Genomic DNA, 15,727 nt, shown 5'->3' with positions numbered 1-15,727 from the left:
AAACCTTTTCTTCCTATTGGGGATTTTACAAAATGACCCACCTTACTTTCAATTTCCAGATCCAAGCCACTGCCACCTTATTTATTTATTTTTTTATTGAAAAAAACAAAAAAGTTCTAAATTTTCATACGCTTTGATTTCTGAGGATAATATTATAATGCATGCTACTTAATTTTTCAACTTTTTTGGTAAAATAATATTTGAAATTTTGAATAATATATTTTTTTTGTTATTCATAATTGATTCATATGAATATATATCATTTATTACTGCTCTCTATCTTAAATATTGTTAATTAGTTCATTATCTAAAATATTAGCCATTTTTATTTTTTTAGGAATGATCGTTCCTCCTAGGTACGACTAGAATCATCGTTCCTTTGAACGAAGAAATTATGCTTTCAAAGGAATTATAGTTCCATTCTTTATTGTCATACCAAATGTCGGAATAAGGCCAAAGTTGGAATTCCAAACATAAGATTAGTATCTAAACTAATATTATTCTGTAATAATAATGCAAAAGTTATGAACAAGTTAATGCACCCTCCTGGATGGAATCAATGCCTTTCAATTTAGCTTCAATCTGTTACCCTGCAGCTTTGATGCTTAAAAACAACTGAACTTGATAGTGCTCTGTTTTTCTTCCCTCTGGGAGAAGGAAGCATATATAATGACATTCTTGAAGTTAGAAGTTAACAAAGGAAGAAGCATCAGGTCACAAACAACTACAAACGCCAATACCTTGCTTGGGACTCCTCTTCTCCAAAACTACAAGTGACTTGCAGACTACCAGAACCCCAGCAACAGATTTGAGTTAACCAACACACAGAGCTTGAAGTTTAACAAGGTATACCATATAGAAAACCTGAGCTCAACACCATGCAGCTGTAACAATTAATCTTTAATATGGAACGCTGTGGCTGCACATTATAAGAAAAAAAATTGATAATAATGTGCAGCCAGAAACTGCTACTTAGGGCTGGAAAGCAGGCATACTGCACAGTCCAAGTCCTAATGGGTCTTTTGTTCTTCATGAAGAAGTAAACAGCTGGCTCCCAAGGGTCACTATGGCAGTACCATCACCCATGACCGTCGTCAGCGTCATCTCCGTCTCCAGAATCCGATCGAGCTCTGTGGCAACAGAACTCATCTTCGGTCGCCCCCTCCCGGATGGATTCAAGCATCGAAGAGTTAGCCCAATTAAGTCTTTCATCCCTTCAGAAGTGAAACTGCTACCCAATCGTCGATCGATGAGATCATTTGAAACTAGATGACCTTCCACCTTGTTATATATACATAATTATCAGCATCATTATTTCACAGCAAAAGCTTACATAAGAAAGGAGATTACAGGAACTTACATCTAACAAGAAATTTGTATAACTCAGTCATTAGTTTCATGTAGGAAAAATGTTGGACATAGCTTGAAATTTATGGCCTTTTAGTTGCCTTCAAAAGAAAATTTCTCATTTCATGTGTACATTGGAAGATATCTTCCAATGTACATGAGATGTAAATGAGGGCCAACTGGATATGGCTACTCAATCATGTATAGACCATTAAGGCAATTTTCACAGATTGAAAACCACAATTAAGAATGAAGGAACTTCATCTTTTACATGCACACAAACACGCGTGCACGCTAAGGACCTAATTGCCCAAACTCGCCTTATTCGTATCAACTGAGAAAACACCCATTTATGTCTTGTTAACCCTACGCATTATTTCTATGTGACCTCACAAGTAATCATTCTGATCTATTTCAGTACTATGTTTTTCACTAGCTGTTCTACTAACACATGATCTGACTTGATTCAACTTGGGTGTCTGTACTCTAGGTTGCCTTTCATCCTAGATCATGGAAGGATATGATAGTTCATTCTTTTGAATCTGGATTTGTATTGATGCTTTTATTGGAGAGAGGTGCATCCTCTATGTATCTTGACTGTGCTGATTTTGGAGTATGTGTTATTCAGAGTTTCTAAGTTTATCAATCTATCACTTTAACCTTTTTCCGAAATTCTGTTGGGAACTTTTACATCTGCCTAAGGGCTCTTTAATTCAGATACGTCCATTGGAAGATCATTGCTCCACTTTTGAGTCCTGTATTTTAGTTCTGAAGAGTTTAGGTGCTCCAAGTGATCGGTGTCGAGTCCAGTTCACCCGATTGATCCTTTGAGACAATATCTCACATCCAGTCCATTTCATCATTAGGGATCCCAATCCCACACAAAACAGAATAGTTCATATTGCCTGCTTACAATCTTTTCAGAATGGGCCCTTCGCTGCATTATTTAGTTCAATGAAAGAAAACTTGCACTATATCTAGAAAACCTCTAGTTTTTCTCCTTGTTTTCAGTTTCTTTCCTTTGTGGAAGAACGGCGATTCCGTTCTTTACATCTACAATTCCATGTTAATATTAATTACTTCTAAGTCAGGCAAAATGTTGACAAGGCTAACTTAATTAGCAGTAGATTTTGTTCTAACAAATGAAAACAATTCTTCAATCATCAATTGATCAATCACAATATCATCCATTTAAGCATTTTCAACTCCCCACAACTTGATTAGTTTACAGATTTTTTGCATCACTTGTGAGTTGTAACTATTCTAAGAACTAAATTTCATTTTCAAACTTACTGGAGTACTCTCCAACCCAACAACACCAGTCAACTGCAAAGTATGCAATGATAGAAAGTTTGCCATCTTGCTTTACCACCGACAAGAGCAGAGACCCTAATTTTGTCATCTATCTTGTATGCCAATCCCAAATAAGGGTTGCTGAAACTTTCAGTCCTCATGAATTGAGAAATGGAAAAGGCTGAAATACAGATAAAAGCCCTCCTTTTCTACTAAAAGAATATTCTCCGAAGATTGCCCAAAATGAGTAGGTTCTAGTCTCTCTACATGATCTGCCTACTAAAAGCTATGTAACGAAAATGTTAATTTTGTCCTTCAAATAAGCTTTAGTTATTATTTATTGTGAGCACCTATGCTATGCACTAGGTAGATCTTGGGTATATATACAAGGATAAAGAACCTAAATAACACCTGTTGGCCAACCTTTTTAGGTGAGGTCTTAGGTTGTTATAATAAGATTTGGTGCTAATGTAATTCCCAAGCATATCATGGTGTAGATAACAAACTACATAGAAATTTTTAGGTTTCGAATTAAATTTTAAACCGATGTAATGTAAACTAATCAAAAATTCATTTTCAATCCCCCCTCAGGTACAGTTGTCATCTAGGTTTATGATCTGTCATCCAAAACTACCATCCATACCATGCTTTTCAGAGGCAAAATTTTAAATTCACACTGTAATACAAGAAAAATGGTGTTGTGTGAAACTGTCACAGCAATTGCTTAAGCATGCTACATTACCCACTGGACCAAGCTTTCTTCTGATTCTGGAGAGAGAAGATGTGCAGCTTCTCGACCAGTTATGAGTTCCAGAAGAAACACGCCGAAACTGTACACATCACTGGCTTCAGAAAGAGCACCAAATTCTTCAACCCTAGGCAGATAACACATGGTCTTACAATCACCAGTTAAAATGATATTCCTCACATTTGTAAGAAAGTAGAATAAATTAACAAAGTTAGTAACATTAGTAAGTTTGCTTCACTCCAGCTCACATAAGAATAACTCTAGATGCTATAACAGAATCCATGGCTTATTACATATAAGCAGTAATTTGGCAATACAACAGACACTATAACAAATTTAAAGATATTTTGGTTCATAAAATTTCTGAAGCAAATTGTAGAAAATGAACATACTCTGGATCCTGGAAGACATTGCCATCAGATGACCGAGATGGGCCAGCATTGTCGAGTCTTTGAAGTAATTTAGCTATACCTGCATCTGCTACCTTTGCAATGAAGTTTTCATCAACCAAGACATTGCTCGATTTGAAGTCTTTGTGTACTACTTGAGGTACAAGACTATGCAGATGGTTTAAGCCTGTTGTTTATTAAGGTGTCAATTTTTACCTTGTAAGTGGCAAATGCCATTCGAAGATTGGAAAGCATTTCCAATAATGTAGCCAGGAAGAATTAAATAACTTGATTACCTTTAGCAGTTCCTATAGCTACAGAGAGCCTCTGTTTAAATTCTAGTCTCATCGCTATATCTCGCCCAGTATCTGCAAAACAACAAATATATGTTATATCTAAGAAACCCTTGTAAAAGTTGTTTTGTTCAAACAGAATTAGCCATTACCATATAGATGATGGCTGATGCTTCCATTAGGCAAATATTCGAAAACTAGCATTTGGAGACCACCTTCCTGGCAATAACCAATAAGAGTAACAAGATTACGATGGCAGATCTCCGATAGTTTTTTAACCTGCTCAGCCAATGGAAAAATGTTATTTTGCATTCGATGCCGATTGACTGGGATGCAGATTATGTTCATTAATTGAATTTGCTCAAGCAAAAATCAGGATAAAGTACTGTAAAAGAACTGTTCGATTATATTAATATTAGAAAACAATGAACAGAGGAACTCTTATCATAGAAAACAGTAAGCTAGAAACTGTTGTAAAAGCTTAAGGGCACGAGCCAAATTTTTCGCTATAAAGAATTTGATGTACGACATGCCAACTTTACAGTTTACCATAAATTGAAGTACCGCAAGTCAGACAATTTCAGTTTCCAACAGGTGACCATGTTTTGCTCATATATTTACGACAAAAGTTTTCATTTTTACTTCATGCTAACTTATCTTTGTAAAAGAGAAAAAAAAGTTATCTGTAGCCTGTTATAACTGCAAGACCCTAACATCGCATCGAATGGTATTAAAAACTTTTGCTTGCATTTTATGCGAGCATTACCAATAAAAGTGGACGTCGATATCGATCTTATTCAATAATTAGGAAGTAACCATGAGGTCCATGATCTTTCTCAAATGAAATAAAGAACGATGAAGAAAATGAGAGTCAAGGAACAAGAAGAAGGTCGATTTGGTGCCACAGATAAAAGGCAGTTATTACCTCTTCCACAAATTCTGGCTGTGGAGAACCTCGACGCATTTTAATTGCTACAATAGTACCATCAAGAAGCAAACCCTTGTACACCAAGCCAAAGCTGCCACTGCCGACAAGATTGCACTCATCAAAACTCTTTGTAGCCTGGCTCAATTCTTCAAGCGTAAATTGCCTAGCTCCCTGATGTTCAGTTGCATGGCCGCCACCAGCAAAGGAGATCCGACCTCTCCTACTCCATTCTACTGTCATTCCAAAATAGGAAAAGATCAACAAAAAGAAAAAAAGATCGAAACCAAAATTCTAAAAACTTTCACAGTTGTTGAATCTCCACAGAACTTGGCAGAACTTGTACCTATAGTTGGAGGGTCCGACGAACCAGTCTCAGAATTTCTATTCGAGGGGAATCTACGGTGCAGTATACAAAACCAAAGAAACCAAACAACAATCACCAATGATGCAATAGCTCCAATGAGTCCTCCAACTATGGCTGCAAGCAATGTTGGCATTTGGTATGAACTTGCCTTGCTCCAGAAAACCAAAACATCGAACCTGAAGCAATGATAGGAATAAATACAATACTACAGCATCAAAAGCTCAGGTGTAACAAATACTAGTTACCAAGCATGGTCCATTAATAACATTCTCACACTACTCACACTATGTTCTGCTGCTATTAACTGCCAATTGAACTGCAAGCATACAAATCACCCGATACTTCTCCAACCTCATGAGGACAGTGAATCCAGTGTCACTCTGTCCTGAGTAATAACTGTAGAGAGGGCAGCCTTATATACTGCCAAACTTGCTCATGACTTGCTCAACAGCAATGCGAATACTGCTTGTCATGACCTGAAAAATCTTGCTGCTATGAAAAGATCTAATACGCAATTGTTTGTCAAACTTGAACAGAAAGGAAGCCAGAGACAACCTACATTGCCAGCCTCAGGCATCCTACTGCTGTGATCAGTGACCTGCAACCCATCTAACATGCAAAACCTCAGTATCATTTGCTTCAGCAACATATTACATAGCTCAAAACCATACCCCCAAAAGAGAATCTCAAACCTGTAAACACATACCAAAAAGAAATAAATCTCGAGGTGACAGATACCGTCCTACATTGTCAACAACTGGTCATAGTCGATGACTGAGGCCTTTTATTAAATCGATCGAATAGTAAAAGTTGAAGATCACTGTATTGTTATCAGGGATGGGACTTAAAGCAGACAGCAAGAAGAATCACTCAAAAGTGAGTTCAAATACACAGATGGGGAGCTTTGCCCTGCTGCCCCACATGGCCAACTGATCCCCTGCAATCTTTTAACAAAGGTAATATTTGTTGTGTGTGTATAGGTTGTGAGCCCAAGTCTTGATATAAAGGATATACCAGCCGGTGGAGAATGTCTCCATCCAGAATGAGTAATGGTGAGGAGTAATATATATATATAAGCTGGTGTTGGAGGAGAAATGGGGTGCGTGAGCCTGTGGTCACCTACTGTAAATGTGGAGGTTTTACCAGCAAGTGGACAGGATGAGAGCAGTGGTTTTTAATTGGAACAGTGGCATAGATGGGGGATTGGGGAAAGGTGGTGCCCAAATCTTTCAATGGTTTCTCCCGAGACAACTCCCCTGGAATCGAGGGGAGAAGGAGGAGGGGTCTCCTTTTCTAGTGCTAGTGCCCTCACCCCATGTTCTGAATTCTGATAGCGGATGTGGTGTCCTTTCCATGGACAATGACAGAAGTAAGAAACTGGGCTTTCTTTTGGAGCATTACATGACAAAGTTGGCTTCTTTGTGTCGTCGAGAAATAATAATCAGTACTAAACTTGTGTCGGAGTCATTTGATTCATTGGAGGAAAAGCCAAGGCGGAAACTTTGAACAGGAAAGATAAGGAGCTGCTGGATATTTTCAACGGTAAAGGAACATGAATTGTGAACTGAGTGCATAGGGCCGTTACAAAGATAATATTTGTTTCAAGAAAACACCAAAAGCTGCTTCTTGTTTCAGTTTGGCAGAAGAAGTGACTTGCTGTTGTTAGGATAATTAAACTAATCAGGTCACAGATTTCAAATTTGGAATTACAAAGGATCTTGAACCATTTATTAAGGAAAATGCAGAAACTACGATATCTATACTGTATATAAAAACAACAGTTTTGAATTTGAAAAATATTCTATTCTGATTCGATTTGTTCTTTTTCTTTATTATTATTCCTTCTGAAATGCCTTTCTATCTCTCTTATAATACAAAACTAATTCCTATCTAAATAGAATTAATCATTTAATAAAAATTTAGCTTCTAAAAATGAAAGGAAAAGAATAATTAGATTCCATCAGCTTTTCAAGGATGACAGCACAAGAAAAAAATAGAAGAGAGATCCCATTATTTTCTTTACAATTCATATAAATATAACTTAGAATTTTGTATTTATTTCTATTCTCAAACTTGCATGTTATACGTATCCGGTTGCCAGGAATTTTCCAATTCAAGGATCTACTAGACGCATATATATTTCAGATTTAAAAGAACTATTACTAAATTAACAAAAAAAAAAAAGAATTGTTACTGTACATAGATTACAGGGGTAGATACTTCAAAGAAGTCAATCAAGTGAATATCTTTTGTGGATTTGTAAAGCTAGAACGCCGTATGATGGATCAGAAACACCGAGGCCCCGCATGATGTCTAATCCACTTTTATTTTGGGTCCGGCATTCCAATTCAAATCCAAGATCTTCAAGCATTGCTCCACATTTGTACGGAATTGGAGCAGATTCATTTGCAGTTTTAACTTTAGAGCCAGTCTGAAACCAAGAAAATCTATTGATGGAGGGACAAATCTTCAGAAGAAGCAACCTTGAACTCCTGAAAGATTCATCCTAATGATTGAACAGCCAAGCTGGAGACACAACCAAACTATAGCGAATAACTCTATTTCATGAAGCAAAAAAAAAAAAACAGCAATCCGTGATCAATCTAGGATGCTTTTGCTGGCTGGCAGTCCAATAGCACGTGGGATGAGTTGACCACACCAGCCCAATGACATGTCGAATTGACCATGCGCAAGTGTCTGAAAACAAGCAGGGAGAACACATGAAGGATGGCCAGGAGAGAATCCAATGACTGCCATTCCAAGCACAAACATAAGAAAAGGCCCACTGCCAGCCTAACCAATTAGCTTCAGAACTTACTCCTTGAATCCTCTTTTATAACCATGTAAAACAAGGCTGAAAACCATCTGTTACTCTATACTACTATGGGATGCAATAAACTGCTATGGTTCTCCAGCTTACAAATCTCAGACTAGGATTATTATATGGAAACCAAAGGGCAGGTGCATAAATATATCCAATTGCATCAAAGCAGTCACCATTTGAGCAGGCAGAAGAAACAAGTGGGATGAGCTGGAGTGAGCCTGCTACCAAGAAAGTTTGCAGTTTAAATCAGAGCCACCCCACATGGTGGACCATTGTCATGTTCCCTTCACCTGCTGCCCTCTAGATTGCTCCTAGAGGGATATCAGATCTCGGATAGATGCTCCAGTTTCTGCGAACCCTGCAAAACCTGTAGATCAACTTCCAATCTGGGGAGAGAGCAACATTGGATTCGGAAATGCTATTTTTTCCTGAACAAATAAACCTGTTTCTTTTAATATATTTCTCAACATATTGTTAGAAAGATACATTTATCTGACAAACAAATGCATATCTGAATTACAAATCTCATTAGAAAAGTAATTCACAAATGAGAACTACTCAGGCTTGCAACATGAATAGCACCCTGCTTCTGCTACATATGCGAGGAGAGCTGGTAATTTCTTCTGGACTCTTACCTCTTGTAGAGACTAAGCATGCAAGAGAGGAGCACTTCACACCACTTTCCAAGATCCAGTTACTACCACTACAATGTTAGCATATCTGTGATGTTGAATATGGTTGCTAGCTCTTCCACATCATACAGGAAAGTACACCAAGGTTCATGCATTCTTACTGGGACCAACAGATCAATAAGTGGGCAAAATCTCGCCTTTATTAGATGCTCATAGACTGCACTGCAGACTAAAAGACTGTAGTGATACAGAGAATTTTGAATCTGAAAATATGCAATGAATGCATAGTATTGGAAAAATGGCAACAACAGATACATAGGCTGAGCAAGGCTTGATGGTTATGGTTGGAGTTTGATACTTAAGAATCCATGATAATAGTTTTTTTTTTTTTTTTTGTCATGTCAAATATGGTGTTCAAATTATGTTTTTCAACTCAAATAGTCTATTGGTATATATTCTAGAGTGCAACAATCCTGACATCAAAATTGAGCACACCAAAATTAAACAGGAGTTACAGCAGTCAAATGTTGCATCTCTCTCCAATTTCGTTATTTTCCCAATCACAGCCGAATAAGATCTTCAAAGCATTCACGGCACAATCAAGGATGTTAATCTGCTCAAAGAGATTGCGTGACTAATTCAGGGTGCTAATGATCTTGTCTCCAAAATGTTATCTAATAACAAAAATTGCTCGCACATTCTTTCTATATCTTCGACCAGTGACTACACTTTGGACCTCCCTTAACTCCGGCGACTGCAAGCACAAGTGCCGGACATCTTTGAAATTCCCTCCAGAACACTTTCTCCTTGGTCTATGTTTTGTTTAGCAGAACTCATATTTCAAAAAAAGTATATTGACTAGTGTATCTCCAAGAGTAGCATTTGTTTCTGGCCATATAGCTTAGCCTTTCGACCATCTTTTCATCACAGATAACTATGGCATCAATTGCCCAAAATGGCTAATGATGTACCCCGTTAAGATCTGATCTACAAACCCGAGCTTTTAAATGGATGGACCCAAAAGTATGCAAGCACCACAAGAGTTCCTCACCTATCTGACGTAGGACTATTATTCCTCAGTACTCGCTCTTACATATAGAGCCCGAGAGATAGAACCCGAAACAAGAGGCGACACATAGACTAGCAAGCAAAAAGGATCGTTGGGCTCTGATTAACTATTAGACTATTAAACAATCTCATTTACATCCTAATTTGTACTATTGCAAAAGGAAGAACACTATCAAGCACCTAAACTATACATGTCTTAGAATTCTTACTTTGCAATGGCAGTTTTTTTGATAGAAAAATGCTTTAGACCGCCAATTATCTACAGCATGGCCTAAAAATACGTATGAAGAGGTTACGCAGGGTAAACACACAGGTACATATAAGAAATGCTATGTGTTTGAGGATCCGTGCGGGCATGTATTTAGTCCCATATCGATTATTCGCTGGGTAAATATTGGGTATTTATACAGGATCAAAGAATCCAAATAATACTTTCTAGCTAGTCATTTTGGATAAGATCCTGGATTGTTATAAATGGTATTAGAGCAGACCCAACCCATAACTTATGTGGACTAAAGGACATTGTAGCACGGATTCATTGGGGCTGATCACGGGCCGATCATGGTGTTTGTGATTAGATCTGAATAGATTTGAACTCTTAGCCTAACGAGGATGTCAGGGTTTGAACGGAAGGAGTATGTGAGGATCCGTGCGGGTATGTATTTAGTCTCATATCGGTTATTCGCTGGATAGATATTGGGTACTTATACAGGATCAAAAAATCCAAATAATACTTTTTGGCTAGATATTTTAGGTGAGATCCTGAGTTGTTACATTGTGTACCCCTTAACATACCCTTGATCAATCCTGTTTCCTTTTATTTACAAATTGTAAGATGTAAAATTGATAATAAAGCCCTTCATAAACCACCTACCCCATGTATGGCATAGAAACAAGTTTGGCACTCATTCCAAGGACACTATGGGGTACACCAAGCAGTGCTATTGTATTGACGATCTCATTCGCATGCCCCACTGTTAACCTCCAAAAAAGGGATATGGAAATCAGAAGTACCACTACATGAAAATGGTGTCTCTTGAAACTGTATGTTGTTAGCTCCAGCGGTATTCTCTCTTTTCTCATTCTCCACAAAGTAGTAGATGGGAGCTCTAGTCTGGCAATGAATAATCATGATATAATATAAATATATAATCTTTCATGATATGATGATTGTGTGAAGGTACATTAATAAGGGGGAAATTAACATGAGGCAAACACCTAGATATATGCGCTTGTTGCTCTCAGGGAATCCACAAGTAAAGGATAACAAAAGAATTTTCCATATATAATATTCGATAATAAAAAAACTATATCCCTCAAGTTTCCAACTGGGAATCTCCTCCGATTTGGAGAATTTTAGGCTTGAGAATCCCCTAAAATGGGGCAGGTAGAACATAGATTCCCCCAAGTCTCAAAGAATATGATTATATTATTTTCAATTTTATCATCCTAGAATCAACCTAGAAAACAATAGAAAAGGAAAAGAAGTTGGAGAAGCCGTCCTTCACGACCCTTTCACACGTGTGCCACATTCCATATATCTCTTGTCCAACTCAAATAAGAGAAAGCACCCTAGTTCTATATATATTGCTCTCTCTTTCCCTTTTTCTCTCTACTGTTTTCTTTGCTGCCTGTTTTCCTGTTGAATGTTGACATTCTTGGGTATCTTTAAAAGCCATGGAGAAAAAGAAGAATACGATCCATTTGTGCAGATCTTTAAGCAGCTTGTCAGTTAAATATGAGATGCTGCGGTCCGACTTTGTATTCATCTTTATCCAGATGTTGTCATACATAGTAAGATTTGTGCATCTATTATCTATGACTAAAGTAAAACAGCGATTCAAGTTTTGCTCATACAAATGGTGAATTAGCTAGGTGTTACCCTAAAAGAAGGAAAGGTATAGCTTGATTCGAAACAAAATAATTAACCACTCAAGTACTGTACGTAGTCAATGGATCAATCCTCATGTCACATTACCTACATCCTGCACCTTGCACCAATCCTTAATTACCATATCGAGCACTAGATGCGCTATTTTACTAGATTTCCTATTTTACCGATAAATTTCTATGTTGCTGTCGGATTTGAATTATTGACATCCAATTAGTAGGGGGGAGAGAGAGAGATCCAGTTGGGTGGGATTGATATTTGCTTTGTTGTGTTAATGATAAATTTTGGGTGGCCTTTAATTAAAAAGGATATGTGAAGAGAAAAATGGGCATGAATTAGGGCAAGCGTATCCCATATATTGTTTTGAAGGTACCCCACACCTCATCTAAAATGCTAATTTTCAAAAAAAGTCCTAAAAATCTTAAGTTCACGAGCATCTAAATAGGCCAAACGCGTGTTACTAAGATCAAAGATGCCATAAAATCACTACTTGTTCCAAAAGCTTAAGCTGATGTGATGAGGTAGATTTATTTATATATTTTATATTTTTCTTATACTCTTCTGATGCCAGGTTGAAATCACCACTTGTTCCAAAAGCTTAAGCTGATAAGATGAGGTAGATTTATTTATATATTTTATATTTTCTTACAGACATGTAGTATCCAATCATTACTTGTCTCTCAAGTGAGTACTTAAAATACATCTTCCTCTAAGACTCAGAGTTCTTGCATATTTCTATCTTTATGTGTATGCGTGAGGATCCATTTGGGCGTGTGGCTAGTCCCACATCTAGATAGATCCTTGGTAATTATATCGGACCAAAGAATCTAAATAATATCTTCCGACTAGCTTTTCTGAGTGAGATCTTAAATATATTTGTATTTTTAAGCAAATGGTGGCAAGCCAAACAAATTCCTTTGTGTTTCTTTCAAACATGTGAATATTTACTTACGTCACCTCCAGGTATTATGGAAAATTTGTGACACAATGTATAACACCAATATATGGTAGCTAGTTGTCATACAAATATCGCATGCTTTACTCAATGATTGTTATAGAAATATGGTATTAAAAAGAGAATTTGATATGTTAGTGCTCTTTTTTTGATATAATCTGAAATGATTGTCTTCCCTTCTGGAAAAGCATGCAGCACATGACTTTGGATAATTAGGGCATAGAAGCTGCTATTGTTTAAGTAATGACTAATTTGTTGAATCACATCTGCTTAACAACAATCATATTTTGATTTTTCTATTATTATAACACAAAGTACTTAGACCAACAATTTACTCTTCACTCTCTTTTTCTACTTTAAAGAGTTTGTTTTTTAGTAATAGAAAAGTAATGGCTATAATCATTGTTAAAGGATGGTGATTAACCTTACAAAGCTGTTGGTTAAATAATAGGGATTAATTTCAAAGATTACATGGTACATGCTTTATCTAGAAGAGAAGATGATTAATTTAGGATTATTGGATAAAAAAAAGGGATTGATGTGTCAAATCAAGTGGCTTGTTTATCTTCCAAAATCCTTTTTTTTAGAAATTACTATGATTTACTTTATTTCTTCAACCTCTATTCTCTAGGAATTGCGATAATTATCTTACCCTATAAACATGGGGATTTGGAAACCAAGTTTTACCCTAGTCCTTTCTAACTAGTCTCTTCTGGCACTTTTATTTTATAAAATAGAAACCCCTATCATTGAGGCTTTCCGCAAAGAAAAGATCTTTCAGCATCTAGACAAATCTTCTGCCCTTACCCTTGCATAACAAATAAAACAAAGATTGGAAGGCAAGGCATTAGAACTAAGTCTTATAAATGTGAAGATGGTTGACTCATTCAAACAAAAGTTGTTCATGATCAAGATTTGGGTCATGTCCATCAAATTCGATATTGGTTATGTATTCTACATCACATTATGGTACAATTTAATAATCAAGCAACCATTCATATCTCTACAATCATTCATATCTCCAACAACCCCATGTTTCATGATTGAACCAAACACATTAAAGTGGACTACCATTTTGATCCAGGAGGATTGCTGAATGTATTATAGATCAGTTTAGCCATTTTGGGTACATTAGGATAAGTTTTGGAAACAAGAATTGCCAAATGTAAAGCCTAATTAGAAACCATAACTTTTAGATACAATGTTAATTTTCGACATATCGGGTGTCAAAATAAAGCTCTCATGAAGTACGATAGGATGCAACTATACTATGAGGACAAACCTATCTCTAAAGATTTATATCATCCTATTAATATAGGTGTTCAATGATATTTGGAGCCCAAAATGGATGAGTTAAAATGAAGTTCTTTTTCAAGTAATATTTTAACTAGGCATATCTTCCAATCCCAAAGAAGATAATCCGACAGAATACAAAATTTATGTAGGAGTTTAGATCCAACTTATAGATGAGTTTTACTCTTGTATAATTTTCTTTCTATTTTAGTAATTTTTCTCTTTTAACTAGAATAGGAATCCGAGCCGAAATTGGAAATAAAGAGCTCACTAATGTAAACAAGGACATTGTAGATTAGTTTTATCATCAATCAATAAAAGCAAAAATATTCAAAATATTACTTTAATTTTTTATTATTTAAATATAAGTAGTGTAGATTGAAGGAATTACTTCCTTCTCTCTCCAATTGGATCATGTTCCATGGGAGAAAAAAATCTCTCAAAATTGACACTGTATCGTATATTAAAAAGTGAAAATCAGTTGGCTAATATTTTTTAATTAAAAGAATAGAGCATAAGAGGCTCCACCACATGATTAGAAGGTTGAGTGTTTATAAAATTAACGCACTAGTTAGAGAGAGAGGATTGGTAATTGTGGATGGTCGTGATGGTTTATTGAGCTTTTTGTTGGGAATAGGAGGTATATGATGGTGCATAATCTAAATTCGCAAACTTTAATTCTCCACCGTGTTATCATTAGTGGTAGTGGAGTAATAATAAGAGAAGGAGAAGAAAAAATAGTTGGCGGCTTCCTCAGCCAACTCACAAATAGCTCCATATTAGATCCCAATTTATGTATGGACGCATTCCATATTTAAAAAGGAGAAAATGAGATCAGAAAAAAAAAAACATATAAAACAAGTGCATGAGTATGCTTAAGATGAAGGGTCATGCACTTGGTTATCCTCATTAAATTTAGAAATATTCAACATTCTAAACCATAATTTATATAGCATATCTGCATAAGTTGCTTGTTATTTTAACATCGCTCTTTTAGTTTTGCCACCTAATTAAAAGAAAATAATGATCTAATAAGTAAACTACACATTTGTGAGCTTTCAACTAACTTAGAAGTAACTAGGGAGGAAAAACATAAGTTTCTAAAGTCCATCAAATTATGAAGTGACACCAAGTATAATTGTGCTTGAAAGCAAATACATGCTACATGGATTGCACTTATTCTCCTTGAACTCTAGGTATCGGATGCAAGACCTGTCCATATCAAAAAGGGAGTAATTTGAACCTACATCACGTGCAAGAAGCATTTGTCGATATAGATTTAGATGCCTCTAAACAATACACCTACAATTCTAGGTTCTTATGATATCTAGCTCAGCCGATACTAATGATATGAATAAGAAAAAGTGGTAGCAAACTTCATGTTGCGAATAGGAAAAAGTGGTAGCATCTTTAGAGAGTCATATAAACACTCTTAAAAGTGATTTACTTAATTACAAGATTAGAAGTAGGTTAATCTAAAAGGACCTAAATTGAACTACTTTAAATCTAACTTTGCATTAGAATCAGAATGAACTGGGTTCTATCTTAATCTTCAATTAAAGTTTATTTTTCCACTATAAGAGTTGCACAACATAAAAGAAGATTATGACGGTGTTTGACACGATCCACAGGAAAGTTTTTTAATGATTACATACAAATAAAATCTTCCTACCAATCAAAGTACAGTAACTTATGTTTCAGA

At 36.1% G+C, this 15,727-nt stretch overlaps 1 protein-coding gene across 3 annotated transcripts; it reads right to left on the bottom strand.

Annotated features, from left to right (window-relative positions):
• Window positions 1-1,029: 1,029 nt before the first annotated feature.
• On the bottom strand, window positions 1,030-6,215 carry LOC103711750 (proline-rich receptor-like protein kinase PERK8). 3 transcript variants are annotated; one of them, XM_089928302.1, is made up of 9 exons: window positions 5,918-6,215; window positions 5,646-5,838; window positions 5,342-5,538; window positions 4,996-5,231; window positions 4,223-4,349; window positions 4,074-4,145; window positions 3,781-3,964; window positions 3,383-3,515; window positions 1,030-1,281 (listed from the first exon to the last, which is right to left on the bottom strand). In XM_089928302.1, exons 3-9 carry the CDS (start codon window positions 5,493-5,495, stop codon window positions 1,030-1,032), a joined length of 1,158 nt encoding a protein of 385 aa, XP_089784428.1. In that variant the 5' UTR covers window positions 5,496-5,538; window positions 5,646-5,838; window positions 5,918-6,215. The 3 variants fall into 3 exon arrangements, with proteins under 3 accessions (XP_089784428.1, XP_038988713.2, XP_088569828.2); XM_039132785.3 differs by having other exon boundaries at window positions 5,922-6,215; XM_088713702.2 differs by having other exon boundaries at window positions 4,996-5,228; window positions 5,646-6,215.
• Window positions 6,216-15,727: the final 9,512 nt, after the last annotated feature.

The sequence above is a fragment of the Phoenix dactylifera genome, chromosome 17 (assembly GCF_051530095.1).
Source record: "Phoenix dactylifera cultivar Ajwa chromosome 17, Ajwa_hap1_PhDact_Kaust_v1.1, whole genome shotgun sequence".
Classification (NCBI taxonomy): Eukaryota; Viridiplantae; Streptophyta; class Magnoliopsida; order Arecales; family Arecaceae; genus Phoenix; species Phoenix dactylifera.
The sequence above is the reverse complement of the archived record's forward strand: the minus strand, read 5'-3'. Positions and strand labels throughout refer to the sequence as shown.